The sequence below is a fragment of the Scomber japonicus genome, chromosome 17, assembly GCF_027409825.1.
Source record: "Scomber japonicus isolate fScoJap1 chromosome 17, fScoJap1.pri, whole genome shotgun sequence".
NCBI lineage: Eukaryota > Metazoa > Chordata > Actinopteri > Scombriformes > Scombridae > Scomber > Scomber japonicus.
In genome coordinates this window covers 13,602,177-13,622,941 of record NC_070594.1, presented here as the reverse complement: position 1 = coordinate 13,622,941, position 20,765 = coordinate 13,602,177, and the positions used below count along the sequence as shown (strand labels likewise).

Below are 20,765 nucleotides of genomic sequence, written 5' to 3'. Positions count from 1 at the left end.
TAAGTTAAAATTTAAACAAAAACTGAGAGATAATGACATAATATACAGTGCAGGGAGAGGCAAAAAAACCTGAATGGACTTATTTAAAGCCTCCACCTAAAAAATGTTAAAATTTCACAATATTAAAGAAAAATAACACGACCGCATGAAAGTGATTATAATATGCATATAATAAAAAACAATGACAAAATAAAAACAGAAAAATACATTTAAGTGTGTGTGTGCAACATACAATATAGTACATTATCCACTATTTGACCGCTGGATGTCAGTGATGAGACACGAAGCGCTCTAATTGTCCCTGCAGAGACTCCGTAGAACAAACCTGCTGCTGCTGTGTTTTGAGACAATTATCCAGCTGCTGCTCTCACCTCACACTGTAGCGCACTTACACAACAAGCTGCTAGGTAAACCCATTTAATTTCACGTCGCTGTGCATCTAAATACTATTAAATATATCCACCGTGTGTCGTCAGTAACTTACGACCTAGCCCCGGTGGCTAGTTTGGTAAGTGCTAACCCAGCTAGCTAATAAGTTAACCAGCCAGTCTGTCGAGTACAGACAGTGCTATCGAGGCTGACTACATTTAGTTGCACTCTTTGACCGACTAGTTACGTTTTATCTGTAGTAATACTTGTAAGGAGTCTCTTTTTGCTCGCAAAGCCAAGGCGTTAGCTTGTAGCTTTGCTGTTTTGTGACATTTTTTTCGTGTGACGTTTGACCCCAGAGTCTGCGATGGTTTTGACTGGAAGATGACTGATAACTCAAGCTTATGACCGACTGAGAATCGCACATTTAGCAGGTCAAATTTGAGGTAAGTCTCGTTTTTTCTTATATCTGTAGCTCTAAGTTAATAGTAGTAATATGTGATGGTTACAGTTTATTCCTCTGCAGCTTCCACACAGTGTGACTCATGCTTTCTGATGAGCTTGACTCCAAACCAGAGGTAAGCTTCCTGTCATTGTGCACCATCTTCATGTCAGAGGAAGTGGACTGTGTTGTGACTGTCCTGTCTTCCCCCTGTCTGTTTTTGTTCTGCTCCTCAGCTGCTGGTGCAGTTTGTGCAGAACGCATCCATCCCTCTGGTCCAGGGTCTGGAGGACTCAGATCCCAAACACTCCTGCCTGCCTCTGCTGGCCACAGCTGACAGCTCCCTGTGCAGTCAGCTGGAGCTCACAGGTCAGCAGACACTCACTGCTCCAGGCTCTTGTCATGTCTATTACAGGTCCAACAATCAGCAGCAGCGCTATCCAGAGCTCACTCATTTTTATAGTCACTGCACTCGCTCCATTGTAACATTTGGTGGAGATTATGTGTAACTTTGTCTTTTTTTATACTGTTTTTACAGTGTGGGTGGCTGCATTGTTGACAGATCTCAACTCTCTGACTAGTATAACAAGCAATGATTGGAATTTACATGGTAAAAGACAATATTTGTAATGTGTACAGATGATTCTGCAATACACTACTACTACTACTACTACTACTACTACTACTACTAGAAAGAATAGTAATAATAATAATAATGATTTTTTTTATAAAGCACTTTACATTTGAAAAACAAAATCTTTATTTTTATAGGGCCAAAGCACAACAAAAGTCATCTCAAGGCACTTTTCAATAGATTGTATTCTTTAATTTAATTTAAAGAGGCCCAACATTCCCTCATGAGAAAGCATTTGGTGACAGTGGCAAGAGGAAACTCTCCTTTAACAGGAAGAAACCTCAGGCAGAACTGGGCTCTAGGTGGGCGGCCATCTGCCTTGACCGGTTGCAGTTGAGGGAGAGAGAAAGAGAAAAGGGAGAAAGGAGAGCTTGGCACAATAACAAATATATCACATATATATCATACGAAGAGAAAAAACCCTGACAGGGTAAATAATTTTTGTAAGAGCATTCAGTGCATCTTTATGTGATATTTCTCTGCCATGCAGTTGGACTGCGCATTGGACATTAGAAAATCCACAAAGCACAGAAACTTGGAATCTGGATCTACTACAAAATGCAGAAAGTGAAAAAACAATGGGAAAATTATTATTTCTTTCAAATGTACTAATTTATGATAAGATAGTGAAAATGTTCTATATCATAATGTAAAGCAGCGTTTCCCACAGAATTTAGAGAGACGATGCTGGTTGGACCTCGGTCTGACTCTAGAGGGGTCCAGGGGCACATTTGTAAGTCAAATGCATCATTCTGGTGCACTCTGAGAGCAAGATTAAGAGGTTATCTCTATAAAACATCAACAATTTGTATTCTAAACAATGTTGTGCTTTAGTACAGATATGTTTGGCTTGCTATGAAACTGTGGTGGCACAAATTAGACTATGGTGGGCCACTACATTCTATATAATTCAAGTAACAGTCAAGAGTTGTTGCATCTACTCATTTATAGAGAGAGTTCTTCACAGTATTTCAGCTTTGTGAATAATCTTCTTGTTTCATGAGCTGTCAGTTCTGCTGTGATTACGGCCAGTGTTTCACTGCCTTCAATCTTCTGACTAAAGAAAAAATAATAAGTTCTGACAAGCTCCACATGACTCTTATGTGGAAATGAGGAGTATTAAAGTACATTGCCTGCTTGCATGTGTGATTCCCTGGAAATACTCTTTGAAAAAGTGTATTTGACAGTGCAGATAAAGCTAGTTATTAATACTTGATGTGTTTGTATATTTAAAAGTTACCCTGTGGACTTTTGTTAAAACAAGCACAGCAATGTTTATTCAGTGTATCTCATCACAATGCATCCTTGAGACTTAACAAACACATTGTCTTCCTAGTAAAACATTTGCAAAGTTATGTTAACATATTTTTCGGTACAGTTTTAATCCATGTTTGCCACATCTGATTCTACATGCAGGTCCTTAAACACTGTGACCTCATTAAACCTACCAAGCAGTCTGAATCATATTCTTGTTGCTGGAATTAATTTGCAGATTAAGTACTTACATTTATTCAACATAAAAACTAACAAGCACTGGCTTGCTCCTCAGATGGAGGCCTGAGCCATGAGCCTGAGACTTCTCCCTCCCTGTCGGAGTTTGGGGGGGTGTCAGAGCGAAGCCCTTTAGTGGTGCAGGCACACGCTCACCCACGGGCCTCACCCAGCCCCCCACCCATCCTCCATGACCTGCAACAGTCAGACAGCACTTCCTACGTCCTGCTGAACCTGGCAAAAGGTAAGAAACACTAAAACACCAACCAGTCAATCATTCACACATGCCAGAGTTTGAAACTTAAACCTACCAAGCAGATCTCACTTTCCATGTGAAACTGTTAAAGTTTTACATAGTTACAAAGTTTTACATTCAAACTTTCAGTCTGCTCTTGTTTCTGCACTTTGTGCTTCACACAGTACTTTACACACAAGACGGTGCTAAAAAGAAATGGGGTGACACATTTTTCTTTAAAAAAAAACAGAATTATTTTGGCTGGAAGAAATGATCCTTGGCAGGCGCGTTCTCTTGGTTCATCATCAGCCTTTGGCAGGAGAGCGAAAAAATAAATTTTGGTCTCCTGACACACACCTTTTGTGCAGTCAGCAGTGCAAAAGATAGAAAAGACTTTTCAGGCCACAGAATCACTTTATGTCCAGAGTAAAGCCATATCATTAAACTCTCAGAGCATGATGTGAAGACGATAATAAATTCAGAATGTGACCTAAAGGGGCTCAGGCCACTGATGAGCTTGCAGAATATTGTGTCGACCATGAATTTCTTGTTACACAATGATTCTCCCTTCGCCTTTTCTTCCCTCTCAGGCATCACAGCCTCTTCAGAGTCACTGATCTTCGCCGCAGATGGCGCTGGGGAGGATGACGATGAGGGGGTTTCATCGGGGGACTATGGGATTGATGGCAGTGCTCCCTGGTATCTGCGGGTGCAGGAGCTGGCACATGACAGCCTGATTGCCGCCACACGGGCACAGCTCGCTAGAGATGCCAAGGCCAGCCTGGACGCTAGAACTGCAAGCGTCACTAACGGTACAGTCACTTTGTTGTATCAACACTAGCAAAAGTTCTTCCGAGTCAGAAAGCTGAAGTAAATTATGTTCCTCCCAGTCAAACACGATCACTAATGCATTTTGATCTGGTAGAAGATGAACAAACTTCTGGTTTTCCCATTTTTCTTTGGACTCTCCAAATTTGTAGTGAAGTTTTTCATAAATACACAATCACCAGTGTGTGGGAATTGCTGCTGATATGTAAAATACAGCCTGGAGTGATGTAATACCAGGTTTGCGACTTAAAACAAAAAAAAAAAAACAGAGAAAATAAAATGTAAAAATACATTTGTACAGGAAGCAGCAATTTTTTTTTATCGGAAACTGGCATCTGCTGGTCTACTTACTTCAGACATCAAAGACAGAAAGAAGATAAATGAGGTCAGCAATGAGATGAAAATGTAGTGTATCAGCACCAACTGAAACTGTGTTCAATACTTCTCATCGTACGTCTCTAAATCATAAAGAATTTGTAGCTTTGTCGAGATGGATTTAGAAGTCTGATGTCAGATATCCAGCGGAGCTCTAAATGCCACATTATCATGAAACATCGATCCGTACTCTAATACATACGGCCATGCTGTGTGATGATTTAATGTGCATTTAGTCATGAGGCTAAGAGAGGGAGAGAGGCCCCGAGGCTGTAGTGACCAGAAAGAGAAACACAGGTTTAACTGGGACAAGAGGGAGGACAAGACAGGGAAGAGAAGTAACCGTAAAAACAAGAACACCAAGAGGAGACATGGGTTGATAAAATATATCCAGATAAGAAATAAGGTTTGGTTGGTTTTTAAGATGTTATACCAGCTGTGAAAAGTTGATAAATGGGTTTCCTTTGTAGAATTTGGGACACATCCCTCATATGCTTCTTACCTCAGAAAAATGTCTTAATCCGCTTCTTACTGAGTGGAAGTTATCCTTTGTCTCATCTCACAGAACAGTGCAGCTCTTTACTCTGAGAGATTTCTCTCCTATAGCACATACAGTGCTGCCATAGAGAGCTGTTGACCCTCAGCAGGAGTCAAGACTACATTACAACTCAGTTTAACTTCTCTCCACAGGCGACCTGTTAAAGAATTTACCCATGACATTTAAGGCTCCCTGACTCCCAGCTACATCTCAGATCTCTGAACTGCTGTCTGAGCTAAATCACAGTGGCAGATTTTTCTCTCATCTCGCCGGGTTTGTGTTCAGTCCCTTGTATCCCAGCCTGGTTCTGTTTTCAATGGTGTATGAACTTGGCTATTAAAATCAAGTTAGAAAGGCTTGAATATTGCATATCTTTTCTATTTTGACCTATGGAGAAAAGTTACTTCACACAATTCTTTATTGATGCAGTATTCAAAGCTGTGTGTCTCTGATGGGGCTCCAACTAACAGCTACCGTCATTTCAGTTAACCTATTTTCTTGATTCATTCTTCAGTCTAGTTATTTGATCAATAGTCTAAAATCCAAAGAAATTCAGTTTACTATCATATATGAAATGTTTGATTAACAGTGTAAAATGATCATTTGATGATCAAAATAGTTGCTGATTAACTTTCTGTCAGTCAACTAGTCGTTGCAGCTGTGCTCATGTGATTATTAAGCCTAGTTTAAGTTCAGCAGGACTATGTTAGCACAGGTGTTCTTTTCCTTTCCTCCTCATGTTTTCTCCACTTTTTTGTCCTTGACCTCATATTTAACTTTAATTTCAAGTAAGAGAGGTTGGTAAAGGAAAAAGGATCCAGTCCTGGACGTGTTGGGCAAGATCTCCCAACACCAAGATGGAGCATTTTACATGTAGAAGCACATTGAGAAATATTACTCTGTGCTAGTGTAAAGATCTTTAATGACTACAGCGGCCAGATTGTAACTAAAATTCTTCCATCTGAGCCGGTGTAATGGCTGACCCCCCCACTGCCTTGCATAGGATTAGACAGGTTTCATTCAGCAGTGCAGTATCAGTTATAGATGCATTACTGCTGGCATGCTGTCAGTAAAATCAGGCCTGTTAAAGGTGCTGAAAGCGAGGAGTCCGGGCAGGGTAAAAAAGGAGTGATTGCATTCAGGTTGTTTTCTTTCAGTTGCAGTTGTTCATTTGGGTCTCAGTCAGCACCTGATGATTTGGTTTTTTACAGCCGGGCTCCAGAGACTAGCCCCCGTGGCACTCCTGGATTTTTCCTCATAGCCCTGCTCACTTTCCTCTTCTGGTTGCCTAGGTGACCACACACACAGCTTGCCATCAGACGGGGACAAGCGGGAGCTGCCGTTGCGGACCGGCCGCCCCGTTTCCAAGCAGATCCTCCGCTGCTCGTTTGAGGGTTGCTGCAGGACGTTCACCTGGCCCGCTCATCTCAAATACCACCTGAAAACTCACAGGTGAGACGCAAAGACACAAGAACACACAAGAACACACACACACACACACACACATCATTTTACCTTTTAATCATCATATGTGCAATCAAATCTTAGCTGCTGAGTGATAATTCAAAGGCATTTTATTCCTTTAAAACCTAAATGCAGCACAGATATTTGAACTATGGCCCTGTAGAAATCAGACGATGCTTCATTTAAACACTAATCCTGTGCATGAAACAGGTGCAGGTGTTTTGTGTCACGTACACCAAACCCAAATGATGCATACAGTGATAATAGTAGCATAAAAACTTTTAAACAGGTTTCTGTTCTGTTGAAGTGTCCTTGATCACTGTATCACTTCCACCTCCGGGACAATTGTTCTTCTTTGTTATTATGATTAAAAATGTATCTTAATGATATCGGCTTAGTTAAAGGAGTAATCACAGCTCGGGTAGTGTTTTCCACAGGTCATTTGTGGTGAAGGCAAACAGGAGAAAGAACTGAAACTCTGTGTACTTGTACCTCAGGAGCTCTGTTATCATCAGTGTGGGGAATCTATTTGCAGTCATCCCTGTGTGACCTTGTGGCAAATAAAACATGTACACATGAGACACTGACTGACTCGTTTGTTTGCCCATCTCGACTTCTAGGAATGACCGAATGTTCAGGTGTGGCGCCGAAGGCTGCGGGAAGAGTTTTTACGTGCTGCAGAGGCTGCAAGTTCACATGAGAACTCACAACGGCGAGAAGCCCTTCATCTGCAAGGAGAAGAACTGTGGCAAGAAGTTCACCACAGCCGGAAACTTAAAGAACCACAGGCGCATACACACAGGTGGGGATGCTCGCATATAAAAAAGCCAAACACGCTGGAGGCTATAACTGACTCAGGCTGTTTGGCTCTACTCATTTAATGCTTCCTTGGTGCAGTCAAGGCTGTTGATTTGAGGAGTCAGCAGCACTGGCGCCTCCGTTTCACTGCTGCCATGAGTAACAGGACTCTGTCATATTTTATTTAGGGTCACATTAAGATTTTTGATGGCCTGTTCCACAGCCTGCTTCTTCTATCTAGGGACCAGTTAGTAAAGTATACAGTGTTTGTATTTTGCTCACAAGGCTGAAAGAACAGCTTTCTATGAGCTGTAATATCTACTTAGTGTGAAGAAGCTGTATTGCATTTTTTACGTTCTTCTGTGTCAGAAAAGGTCAGCTCGACACCTCAGGTCCCAAAAGAAACTGTGTGTGTTGGGCCATTAAAATCGCTTTGAGCAAATTTACATTTGATGCTTTCAGAGTTTACTTCATTAAGTCTTTATATTGTCAAGTTAAACAATGTGTGTGTGTGTGTGTGTGTGTGTGTGTGTGTGTGTGTGTGTGTGTGTGTGGTGGGTGGGTGGCTGCTTCCAGGAGAGAAGCCTTTTCTTTGTGAAGCAGATGGTTGTGGGCGATCTTTCGCAGAGTATTCCAGTCTACGGAAACATATGCTCGTACATTCTGGTGAGTGGGACAGAGTTTACAGCTGCACAGCTGAGCGTTATTTGTAATTAGTGTGTTACAGATACATTATATCAGCTTGTGCTTTTAAAAGGATTAATACTGTATACTGTAATACTGTATTCAAAGGGGAGCAGAAGGACAATGTGTCTCTGTGTCTGTGTGTGTGTGTGTGTGTTCTCCAGGTGAGAAGCCTCATCACTGCGGGATCTGTGGGAAGACTTTCTCTCAGTCCGGCAGCAGAAACGTCCACATGAGGAAGAGACACGGCGAGGAGGGGCTCAGCAGTGAAAGCAGAGAAACAGGTCTCTACACATCACATTATCTTTTTCTCACACACTGTGTGGTAGGTGGTTATGCTAATCCTTGGATTATGTAGCTTCAAGCTGCCCATACATTTTAAAATGTGCATAGAGATGGTGTTGGTTAAGTTACATTTAAGAACATTTCTTGAATTATTAACAACTCCTTGTGCTTAAAAATGAATCATTAAAGTTGTTATTCTTCAAGGCCAGCAGCTAAATTGTTTTAGACTGAACATATCTCTGAAAAAGCAGAGACAGCACAACTCTGCCGCAGAAATAGGCCTGTTAGGCATCTTGTTATGGGGTCAGATTCTTCAGAAAAGTATGTAATCACTTAGTTAAAATGGCACAATTACTCATTTATGTCTTCTAATGTCCTTCATCTCATTCAAATGTGTTTTTGCCGTCACTGACTGAGATAAATGAGTGGACATCCAGTCAATCTGCTGCAGCTGTGTGAGATCATTTCTGTTCCTGTCGCTGTTCTCTGAATAAGTTTCAGTATTTCATTGAGCTGCTCACATTCCAACATATGGACTAATTGTACAAAATCTGCTTAAATTAGTTCTTTTGTGAAACAATGAAAGCAGATGCGCATTTACTTCCTTGTCACATTTCTGTAGCAGTGGGGAAGCACCGCAGCTGAATCACCACAGAGGAAACGCTGCCAAAGCTCTAATTATTAACAGCAGATTTATTCGGGTCAGCCTCCCCGAAGAGACTGGTCTTTTGTAAAAGCAGAGCAGAGGAAGAAGCAGCTTCACAACAGAGGGGGTAGCTCTGTGTTATTTATACGTAACTGAGTTAGTGGATGAATTATTTAATTGACAGTGTAGAAATAACTACAATCCTAAAAACACATTTTCACAAAAGGCTCAAAAGGTGAAATGTAGAAGGCAACAGCGAGCAGGTTTCAGACTTAAAACCAACTCAGCCAACATTGGACCAACATAAAGGTTGTGTATTAAGTGAAAATACATCTTTCCCTCCGTTTCATACTTCATGTGTTGCTTGAGGTGTTGTAAAACCAAGGTGACAAGATTTTTCTCGAGTTACACTCATTTAAGAACAGCTGCACGCCACCGAGAGAAGTTCTCCAGTTTTCAGTGCTGTCAACTGCGTGTTATGTGTTGACAGGTGAGGCCCTGACACAAAGCAGCCTGCTGGAGGCAGACGGTGAGAACGGAGACAGTATGGTCACCATGACAACAACCGTTGAACCCATGAATCTTCATCACGCTATGCTGAGATCACCAGGTAGGCATTATGGCACATGTGCTGCAGAGCTTAGACAATATACGGGAGATGGACAAAATAACAAGCATCTGTAGCAAGCGCTCATTTATTTAAGCTCATAATATTCTGTTACTGTCAGAGGTGCTGATTCAGCCGGGTGATTCCTGAGATGGTAGTTTGTCAACACTTAGAGACAATTTAAACAATGAACCTGCTACTTTATATGAGCTCCTTCTATTGTCACTGTGTAATTTGACTTGTGTTGACTTATACTCAATACTTGAAAATACTCAATTTGACAATGATGACCAACTAAAGTAAAACACAACTTACTGGTATTCATCTTAATATGAGTGGCATTTAACTGCTTTTTATAATTGTGATCTACATCTTACAAAAATAGGTTAGGGTCTGAAAATCACTGAACACGGTATTTATAATCCAACACAGCAAAGTAAGTGAACAGATTTCAGTCAACACCTCCGACAGACTCAACAAATAAGGTGGAGACTTCTGGCACAACTTCACGTTTTTTTACACTGATGAAGGCTGCAAGCCAGAAACGCGTTGGTCTAAGTGAAGTTGTTTTTTTAACCCCTGTTGTGTTGTTTTGTCCCCCTCTTGTAGTAGCATGAGGTTAAGGCTAAATAGTTTTAATATTAGTGTATCGTTTTGTAAATTGTGGTAAAATTATTTATACATACATTCAGTACTAGTCAAAAATTGAAGGAGGAAGTGTGTGCCAACTATTTACTGCACATATTGGGTTATAAACATCAATCTATGGATCTAAAGGTCGTATTTCAAAACTGTACTGACTACTTTTTTTATAGGTTCTGTATTACGAGTGTCTTTGCATGTCCTTCAGTTTTTCCTAAATTGGCTTGTCAGCACTGAAACCAAAAGTTAATAGTCAGTTGTACGCCTAGGGAAACTCAATGATAAATGAATTAAAGATTTCTGCCCTGAAAGAATATCATGATTATAACCAGCTCTTAGTGTAGGTACTCACAGATTTACAGGTATCTCACTATCTGACTGCATTTTTGTAACCAGGTAGTTTCTCCTCTTTGAATTTGGTGTTTTTGTGTTCTTCCCTTCAGGCTCTGCAGATTCTGTGGTGGTTCTCTCTCAGCCACACGAGCTGGTGACCATGACGACTGAAGGACACACATACGGAGATGATGTGGTGGCGCTGCTGTAGTCCGTCGTCATGAAGTCTGTCACACACTGCCAATTTTAGCAGCACTAGACTGACAGTCAGTGGACTAAAGAGAGGCATCTATGTGTCAATTGATTAATCACCGACTTTCACCCCTGTAGATATTTGTAATTAGCAGCTGACGATGGTTTTATTTTGACAAGTGTGAAATGGCAAAGTTTGTACAAGCAACCTCTTTCCTCAAGTTTTTGAAAAAAAGAAATACTCCCAAAGAAATACTGAGACGGGTTTTAAAGTTTATGAAAATAATGACCACACATGTAAACAAACGTTGAAATTCAGTGATATTCTCTCTCTCTGGAAAACGAATGCCACTTATTTTTTATCCAAAACTTCAAATAGCTCTTATGATTGACTGTCAAAATGTATCAGACACATGTATCCCCCCCTTTTGTAACGTTACTAAAATCACGACATTGAAAACTGCTAAAGCACAGTATGTCATATTACTGCATGTAAACACTGGTCGATCACAGCCGGGCCACCTTGTTTATCAGCCTGAGTAAAATATAAAAAAACATCCCTGTCATACAAGCAGTGTATTCAGTGATGCCCAAAGCTGCAATAAGGACCATTGTGTAAGATTTAGTGGCATCCAATAGAAGGGGCTTAATATACTACTTACAATTATGTTTAAATGAGTGTATAATCATCTAAAAATAAGAACTGTATTTCCGTTAGCCTAGAATGAGCTCCTTATATATCTACATAGGGAGCGGGTCCTCTTCCATTGAGGCCGCCATGTTTCTACAGTAGCCCAGAACAGACAAACCAAACACTGGCTCTATAATAAAGAGGGTCTTTCTTGTGGCTACCGTAGATTCTCCTGCACACTTGGAAGAGGAAGACAAAGAGGGTGAGAGGAAGGGTATTCAGTTGGTTGCAATCCTCAACCTCAACACTAGATGCCACTAAATGTTATACACTGGTCTTTTTTTTTTTTTTACGGAGTGTGTTATTCAAATATCAAACTCCAGTGCTTCATTTGTTTTCTGAGTAAGGCAACACATGTCTCCTTTACAACTCAATATTAACACTTGAGAATAATTGCTTTTTAAAAGATATTAAGAATTACTCGTGAGGTTAGTCCTGCCCTTACGACACAAACAGCAGATGTCTGGGCCTGTTAGATAAGGTAGTGTGCATTGCTCCTGTTTGTTAATGAGCGCCGCCTCCCTCGTCCTCAGTGGATCTTCAGGTTGTGGAAGTGGTCCAACGTGGCGCCCAGAGCCCAGCTTGCCTCCACGTTGTTCACTTTCTTGGTCAACTAGGATGGGGAGAAAATAAACAAAAAACCCCAACACCAAATCACTCAAATGCCTTTTGTATTTATTGAAATAAAAAAAAGTAACATGACTCTTGTGTGATTTTCCTTTTTTCATTCACAGACAAACAGGGCAGTATTTTACCCATTATCATGGGTCTTATTTAAATGATATGTTAAATGACCTTTTCTGAAGGTCAGGGGTGACTTATTGTCTGGCTTTTGTTTTGGATTAGCCTTTACTTTGCTAAATTGTGTCTCTTATCTTAGTTATTTTTGAAAATGAGGTAAGAGCTTGTGATTCATACAAAAACTAACCATACTCGTCTACACAACTTCAAACATGAAAAGTTGACATCATATTACCCAGTGACCTTAATCTTTTTAAGGATGTGAACTATTTTCATTGTATTGTGTAACGCTGCCTTACCTGCAGCATGGTGTTCTCCTTAAAGCCGAACCCATCCTTGAGCAGACAGGTGATGTAGGTCAAGTCCATGCACAGGAAAGGATTGCCGACAGAGTTCTTGGTCATCTTATTGCACACTGAGTGGACGAAAGAGAATCATGTTTTTTTAGGTTGGATAATAAAGGCATCTGTAATCTACCGTGAGGATGAGGACAGGATGTCTTAAGACTCTTCTCGATGCAGAGGAAGCTGCAGATCTGTCACAGTAATGACACATTGCCAAGCGTTTCAGGACTCTGCCAATCTCACCTTCTTTAGCTCTCTTCTTGAAATCTCTGACCTCCAGCATCCCTCCTTTGACCCCGTCTGCAACAAGAGGTGATTGGGGTCATCTTCCTCACATTTAAGATGCTATACTCTTCATTATGAGAGCAGGCCTGCATTTCCATAATACTAATAATAGCGCTTGTGCCCTTTCAGCTTAGACCGGCTGAGGATAGCAATTTCTCTAATAACTACACACCTATAGCTTATCAAATCCACTGAGACAGATGCAGATGACTCACATTTCCCTACCTCTGTCTAGCATTAGAATGGGTAATAACATCTTGCTGGGTCTGTATAATTATGTATGGTGTGTACAGAGGTGTGTGTGTGTGTGTGTGTGTCTCCTCACCGATAAGGCCTGCATCCACAGCTCTGTCAAAGTAATAGGAGAATGCATAGAAAACATTGCTGTCTTCGAGCTCATACGGCTGATGAATAATCCCCTTCACCACCTTAAGTACTTCCTGATAACAGTGCTTGTATCCTGAATAACCTGGAGAAGAAACAAGAGACAGTGATGTTAATTCTGCATCTCGTGTTGGAACGTTATGAAATGATTTGTAATCCAAGTAAATCCATTTTAACGGGTTTTGCAAACATTACCGCTAATGTTTCATTGCCGTCACTAAATTTCCTGTCATGTATTTTACTCAAAGCTGCCACATTACCTCATTTACACAAGATGTTTGTACTCTGCTAAATTTCTTGGCTCAATTCAAGTGCGAGGAAAAGTCAGAGGGAGCATTTGAAGGAAGTGTTCTACCCCACAAACAGTACATTTATATTCTTTTCAAGACAGATAATACTAAAAGCAAACATCATTGTACCATCTGGGTCTCCGCTCACTTGATAGGTAATCCCTCCAAAGCTCCATTCATCCTGAAACTTCTTTGGCAGGCAGGAACTTTTGAACACCCGCCACTCCAACCCTGTGAGAAACACAGATGCAACTTGTTTCATCTTCCGACTGGCTCAGTGACCTCACACCTGGTCACTGTGAGATGACACTGTGACTTAACTCAGTTAGTCACCAACACAGTCTACTCAGAGGCCCTTCGGTGATTCATCACAGGGTCTCACTTGAATTGTTCATTAGGAAGGAAGACTTGAAGTACATCCCACAACAACAAAAAAACAACATGTCTATCTTTCATTAACCTCCTCAGTATTTGGAGGGAGGGGAAGAAAAATAAAAAAAAAACACCTCAGAGAGCACTTGGATAACTGACTCACTGTTGTGGCTCAGTATCCTTCAGAGACACACTCAGGAAGAACAACACTGACCCACAGGTAATGGCTACAGAGAAGCTTTTTTTTTTTTTTTTTTTTACAGCACAGTACCTTCTGCACCCAGAGCCCCCAGTGCAGCCAGACGAGCTGCCATCAGTCCATTTCCCAGGTAACTAGAAGAAGTCAAAGGATTGTTACAAAACCGAGCAGGAACAGGCTGTGTATGTAACAAATAAATCATTCAGAAAACCGACAGGCAGCATTTCTTTGGCCTATTATCCACATCTTAATGACTAAATACATCATAAATACAATTGATGCTGCAAAGTTACAACAAAGTGGCATCTGTAATACAGCTAGTCAATACTAGAGGCCAATTTACAATATTGTGAATAGACACACTCAGTATGTGGTCTACAGTATTATGGAAATGAGCTTGTATAGAGATTAAATCAGGGATGAATTTGACACAATCAAATACAAAAGAGTATCACATAAATTTGCATAAATTATTGCAGGAGCTGTGTTACCTATGAGTGTACAATTCAAATGACGAGTTCAAGAGGTCAAATCCGACAATGTAATCACCGACAGGAACACTATCAATGGTTTTCTATGGTGGAATATGGAGGACACAGTAGGTTACACATCACAAAAAGGAACGATTTCAATAGTCTAAACGTGCAAACAAACAACTAACCCTCAGCTTTGGCAGGAAAGTTATCTGTGTAGATCCACCTCCCAAATCCAAGATTCCCACTGTCTTTTTGGTTTGTGGATGCAGGTGACCTGAAAAAATTTCCTGCTTTAATCCGGCAACCACCACAAAGAAGACCCTAATCAGTTATACTTCAGATGCTATCTTCAAAAGGTCTCTTTGGCACAGATGTGCAACCCAAAAGCAGAAAATCCCAGCACGGAGCCTCATAGATGAGAGGATCAGAGCAATCCCCTTTAGGTAATGAAATCGTAGCTGTGTGTGTGTTCAGCCTCTATTTGTGAACAAGGGTCTATAATTAGACAATTTCAGACACTGAGAAAAACTTCAATATATAGTAGCTGAGCTCAGAAAACACAATAAACAGTTACTTACCTGTCAGAAAGTTCACAGATATCCAAGCCAGGATTCCTACATTTACAGAATTCACAAGCAAGAAAGAGAAAACAGTCATTTCAGGCAGAACGTATAAGCTCCTTTTAGAAAAGCTGATGACAAATTTACACAGAAATGACAATTACAGCATACACACACATGTGCAAGCATGTGAGTAAGAGATACAACTCTTGAAAACAAGGTAAAAACGCTGACCAATCAATTACACTGTAGTCAAACATATGGCTTAACATTTTTCCACCACATAATTACAACCTTGTACGGTCACAACAACGTGGTGGTGAAAAGCCATTTCATTTTCTCAAGTGTCATCATAAAAGATAACAATAATCTACTGCAATTTACGTAAATGTCTTGAGTAAACAGACAAATAATAAACACAGAAATTGCACAGTGCAGTAAAACTAAAGCAGAAGGATCACTGATGCCACCTACGACGCGCTGCAGAGAGAGAGAGCACGAGCGGCCGTGACGATTGACAAATGTACTGCTTGTCGGGGCAGAGAGTGGTCAGACGTTACCTTCGTTTGTGCCGTCCATAATGCTGACGCTGTTGTCTGGAACCAAAAAAGGAGATTCATCAAACACGTGTTGAACCTGAGGACAGGAAGAGAGGAGGAATGAGAGAGGGAGAAAGAAGAAAGCACGAGGGAACTGAGGAAATCAGTAGAGAAATGGCCTTAATGTTATCTGCTGTAATGGTAGCTCATCCAGAGGTGCCCTCCGCTAGAAGGGATTAATTAATTCCCTCGGGGGGATTAATAAAGTATCATTTATCTTCCAAGGTGCCCCAGGGCCATCCATTACTGCCTTATCCCTTCCACAGTAAGCTCACACCAGTCTGATAACAATACTTTTCCTCTTGTTTCTGTGGCACCTGCCATATCACTGGAAATGTTCTTTCCTTTTCTGTCTGGATAAGAGGCTGTGCTTTCTCTTAAAAGTGTCAGACAAATGTAGAGACTTCTAACTCCCCTACGATAGATCAATAGAAGAAATGCAAGCATGCTTTCAACTTTACTTACTTTACTGAACGCTATTTGTTACATGTCTCAGAATTAGTACTTTTCTTTTTTTACCTGGTCCAGAAGAGCCTGGGCTTTCTCTGGGGCCAGCAGTCGAAGTCCAGCTGTGGCTCTGAGGATCACTGGAGTCCTCTTCCACTCCAGACGAGGCACAGTCTTCTTGGCCACCTTCAACAACATCCTCACTGTGTGTCCAGCCTTTAAACACAGTCACACAAAGCTCAGTACAAACCTGTCTGTGGACAACAGGGTAACATGTTAAAGTTGAGAAAACACCTCAATTGTTATGCATGACATCTGCTTGTGCTGCATCTTCACTTGTTTGTCATGTCCTTTTTCTCACTTCCTACATACCTCCATTAGAAATGTGATTCCCCGCAGTGGGGGGGCTCCCGGCAGCATTTCTGAACACAATGTAGAGCCAGCAGACCTTTTCCTTCGGCTCAATATAATTGATTAATTTCTGACAATGAACTCACCACTTCAGGGGAGTCAGCATATGCCGACAAACCGGGCTTTACGGAATGGAACATCTCATTGTCCAAAACAGGCAGCTCCTCTAAAAAAAAAAAAAAACACACAAAGATACACCCACATCAAATATGTAGCAGCTATTAAAATTATAGTAGCTATTAAAAGCATTAAGACGCCTAAATCTGCTTAGCATACATACGCAAAACATATCCCCTTATTCAAGATTAAGCATGTCGACTTGAATCTGACAAAATAGGATTACTGAAAAGTAAACAGAGTCAAGTGAAAACTATGTTCCCTTATGTAACCACTTATAGGTTTACACAACTGAGAGGCTATGAGGAAAGGCAGAGAGAAGGGCTCGGTTTCGATCCAATTCTCAAGGTCCAAATGGGATTAGATTAGGGATATTTCAGGTACAATATGAAATTTAATTGATTGCTTGAAAGAAATTCTCAGAGAACTAATGCTGTTAATTGAACGAGGAACCCTCTACCGGGTGCATTAATAAAACTGTTCATGTTTATAGTAAGAATAGACCCCAAAATAGTTACATGAATGCACTTTTTATTTAACATGAACACACTTACAGCAGGCAACAACATATAGCGTACCTCTACCGACTCTACACTCAGTGAGTATTGAGTGAGCAGATAAGAGCTTTTTTTAGTGCTGCCAAGCTTGTATAAATTTATTTGGATTTAAAGTCCACAGGAAAAGGCACTAATTAAAAGATCAATCTAAGATTTTATGAATCAATATCAGAAAATGTAAATGAAGGTCAATTTGAGTCAGAAACCCAGACCTGGTAGATAGATTGCAAAACAGCTTGTTACTCTGCTGTTTGTAAATGTGTCTTTTCAAGTGTTTCACAGTATATACAGTATACCACATACACAGTACATGTTATTCTTGCTGCAGTAAATACACCTATAATTTAAAATCTCTCTCATTTAACACTGATATCCTACATGAGATGAGTAAAAGATCAGGGGGAAACAGGTCAGAGTACAGCCCACCTTTACCTGAGTCACTCTGGATGAAGGTGTAGACGTGGATGCGTGTCCCCGTGCTCCCTGCGTCAAACATCACTGCGTAGAAGATGCGGCTGAGGTTTGCCGGGCGGCTGAGATTGGGGAGGACGCTCCTCATGCTAGTCAGGTCCAGGAGAGACGTCTTCACCTGGGCTCGGCTCAGCCCCGCAACAGCCAGCAGGACCAGGAGCAGCAGCGGTGGTGGCAGTGACAAGCTGGGCTTCATCTTCACTCTGGAGGATCAGCAGAGAACGACAGCAGCTGCTATTCAATTAAGAAAGCAGTTCAAACTGTTGCTGACTGGTATTGGGAGATGTTAAAGTACAGCATGTACTTTGTACATGGCAACAGAGGTGAGAGAAGCCATCAGGTTATTTACTGGGACATCAGACCACACCCCCTTCACACTTTCTAACCAACCACAGAGAGAACATGTCTGTCTGCTGAGTCAACTGCTGTAGACAATTTAGAAAACATCAGGATTTCATTGTGTTGGACTTACATGGCTGCACTTTAATCCTTTGATGTTGATGTTTGAACAATATACTGCAACACAAGCAGGTCTTCACATCCTTCTAGGAAACTCAGAGAATGTATGATGTCTCAGTTAAGCACTGCTATGACACTGCTTACATGTATATAGACAATGACTTGCAGAAACTTGGATTATTATTTCATTTTCAGGCACTGAACTTGAGCTCTTGGGTAAAAAAACAAATACAACAAATGGAAAAATGAATGTCTATAGAAGTCTTTCTATTTACAGGACAGGCCTTTGCAGATTTATTATTGATTTATCACTGAAATGTCTCAGAAGCTGTTCAGAAGTGTTGTCTATAAAAGAAGACTTTCTTTATTAGTCTGTTACAGAGAGGAGCACGATACTACTGTGTGGCTTTATAAATGAAATAAAGTCACATAAACTCAATAAATGAAATGTGAGGGGATGTGCACTTCTCACTTTACCTCTTATCTTTTACTTAAATGTATTCATTATGCCTATTGTGTAGAGTTCTTTATTTAATTATATATGTTCTTATTTTACCATATTTACATTAATATTACAATCCCTGTGACCTGAGTATGGTATTTAATTCTCTTTTGTGTATCTACATGGCTGGAATGACAATAACTGAATACTTGAATCCTTGAAATGAAGCGTTTCTGTACTGCTGCTGCTGCTGAGATCATTGTCCTCTCTGGTCTGGATGTTTGCACACATTAAATGTCAAAACACACCAGCATTCATTGATTCACAAAACCATCAGACATTACAGTCTGTTTGCAATCGTGTGAGTGTGTGTGTGTGTGTGTGTGTGTGTGTGTGTGTGTGTTTATTGGCCTATATCAGCACTTGAAACCTTGAAGAAATAAAAGTGTCAAACATCATGCATGTGAGAACAGCATGCAGATTTCTTTCTTAGTCTCTTGTATGTTTACTGGTTTTACTAATGTATCCAGTAACTGTTTCAATGGTAATAAATGTTACTTATAGTGTGGACAATACGCTCTGAGGCATAAATAGGGAAAAGGTGGGGCTGGGTGAGCTTTGGAGAACATAAGACACCTGCATGATTTACTCAAATCACCTATAATCCTGTTCATTGTTAGTATTAGTTTCTTGTAAGTTTTTTTTTGTCCAATCCCCATCTCTGTTTAAAGTCACCAAATAAATGCAGCTGGGACTTTTCATCCTTATATTCACACTGTAGGGCCTCATTAAAAACCTGTTCACACCGCTGCATAGTTGAATATCACTATCCAAACCATGCCAACAGTGCTGTGGTATTTGTCCTAGAAAACACTCTGGATTGCATCTGTTAAAAGAGCCACAAAGCAAATTATCAGCAAGCTTTTTATGAAGTTTTGGCCCCAAAGGTTTATAAGAGGTTTAATGCAAGATAAATCATAGCTTTGGGAGTAATAGTTTAGGATGCTCATAACCTCCATCTTTCAGCAGCTGCCTCACAGACAATGAATAAAAAAAACTGTTAATGGACAATGGAGTCTTTTTAATTAAAGTAAACGTGCGTTTAGTGTCCTGTTAATGGAAATGACCCAGATAAAAACCTAATGATTGAAATGTCAATAAAGTTAACAGTCCACCGGTAAAAAGGAAAAGTTAAGGGGAACATAAATATTAATGTTTGTAGGCAGATTCCAACTTTTTTTTTTTAACCACAAGGCATCCTGGCAAAAGCTTCAACACTATTATTTTGCTTATGAAAACAGAAAAAAGGGCAATTTCACTGCTTTTTTCTTTTTTTCACCATCCATGCCACATTAGATCAGGTACACAACAAAAACCACCCTGTTTTGACTTGTCAACTATGAACTAGATTAACAAGGAGACTCTAGAGACTTATTTTTGAGACTTTGGGCAATTCCCAAAGCTGGACTAAACTAGCCAGGAGACTCAAGAGACTTATTATGAAAAACACTCTTTCAAGTCAAGTGAAAAATGTTTTGTGACAACTGAAAAAAGGAAGATTTTACTAGAGGAAAAAGAGCTGTGAAATCGTGAACAAGGGTCTCACAAACCTGAGAGTAGGTTTACACGGTGTTATTGTATGTCGTTATTGTTGTTATGGATGTCTAACACTCTTTCATAAGTGTGATAAGTGGCTAAATAGCAATGTTTGTTTCCTTCAACTCTGAATCGGAAGCTAACTTCACCATAAATGTTTTAGAGAGCTATAACTTCAAACTCCCTCATCATTTTTCAACAAAACTAACAAACAGATCAAACTAGCCTTCAACTCCGCTGTCATGCAACATTAATCCACCACAGCTGCAGTAGCATGTAAGCTAGCTGTCAATTAGCTACATTGAGAAAAGCTAAAGCGGCACGCTACACTAAACAAAACAAAAAGTTAGAAAATACTCATAATAGGTTGTCCACCAATAAGACACACATCTGTGAATGGTTTAATTGGTGTTTTCAGGACGCTTAAACAGAGTTTCACGCTCACCATGATGTTGAACTAGCAGCTCTCCTCACAGCTGACTCGCAGTGACGTCATCAGCAGTAATAAAAGTTGTTTACCTTTCACAGTTTCAGCAGTGAGATGTTCATGCAGAAATATTATATATACAGGATGTAGATCAGTGAGCCAGAATAACTCAAGTTCAGACTTTACCACTTCCTATATTACTGCTGATATTCTGGGTTGTTTTATGGACTGTATAGGAGAGGCAAAAATAAACCCTGGGCCAGGGCTTCTGCCTATTACCCTTTTTGGTCATTGACAGTGTGTGTATTTTATTGTGTGAAATGGATTGGTGTAA

The 20,765-nt window shown here is 40.4% G+C and overlaps 2 protein-coding genes across 2 annotated transcripts; one reads left to right on the top strand and one right to left on the bottom strand.

The window, feature by feature from the left end:
• The first annotated feature begins 338 nt into the window (after positions 1-338).
• znf410 (zinc finger protein 410) lies at positions 339-11,947 on the top strand. Its single transcript, XM_053336933.1, has 12 exons — positions 339-407; positions 729-815; positions 896-947; positions 1,048-1,180; positions 2,995-3,180; positions 3,762-3,983; positions 6,205-6,364; positions 6,997-7,178; positions 7,751-7,840; positions 8,023-8,142; positions 9,280-9,399; positions 10,482-11,947. The coding sequence occupies exons 3-12, from the start codon at positions 915-917 to the stop codon at positions 10,580-10,582; spliced, it is 1,347 nt and encodes a 448-aa protein (XP_053192908.1). The 5' UTR covers positions 339-407; positions 729-815; positions 896-914; the 3' UTR covers positions 10,583-11,947.
• On the bottom strand, positions 11,760-20,489 carry LOC128377050 (ectonucleoside triphosphate diphosphohydrolase 5-like). The gene is made up of 14 exons (XM_053336934.1): positions 20,450-20,489; positions 17,469-17,710; positions 16,449-16,528; positions 16,024-16,167; positions 15,466-15,541; positions 14,924-14,959; positions 14,531-14,619; positions 14,361-14,443; positions 13,942-14,003; positions 13,428-13,529; positions 12,950-13,093; positions 12,583-12,639; positions 12,295-12,410; positions 11,760-11,867 (listed from the first exon to the last, which is right to left on the bottom strand). The coding sequence occupies exons 2-14, from the start codon at positions 17,701-17,703 to the stop codon at positions 11,784-11,786; spliced, it is 1,308 nt and encodes a 435-aa protein (XP_053192909.1). The 5' UTR covers positions 17,704-17,710; positions 20,450-20,489; the 3' UTR covers positions 11,760-11,783.
• Positions 20,490-20,765: the final 276 nt, after the last annotated feature.

What these genes read in the sequence shown, in the direction of transcription:
- LOC128377050 (XM_053336934.1), bottom strand. Translation starts at nt 17,703, where the DNA reads ATGAAGCCCAGCTTGTCACTGCCACCACCGCTGCTGCTCCTGGTCCTG. An exon ending in ATGCTGACTCCCCTGAAGTG is followed by an intron (nt 16,168 to 16,448) that starts GTGAGTTCATTG and finishes CTGTGTTTAAAG; the next exon opens with GCTGGACACACAGTGAGGAT. An exon ending in CCCAGGCTCTTCTGGACCAG is followed by an intron (nt 15,542 to 16,023) that starts GTAAAAAAAGAA and finishes TCCTGTCCTCAG; the next exon opens with GTTCAACACGTGTTTGATGA.
- znf410 (XM_053336933.1), top strand. Translation starts at nt 915, where the DNA reads ATGCTTTCTGATGAGCTTGACTCCAAACCAGAG. An exon ending in TACCACCTGAAAACTCACAG is followed by an intron (nt 6,365 to 6,996) that starts GTGAGACGCAAA and finishes CTCGACTTCTAG; the next exon opens with GAATGACCGAATGTTCAGGT. An exon ending in ACATATGCTCGTACATTCTG is followed by an intron (nt 7,841 to 8,022) that starts GTGAGTGGGACA and finishes TGTGTTCTCCAG; the next exon opens with GTGAGAAGCCTCATCACTGC.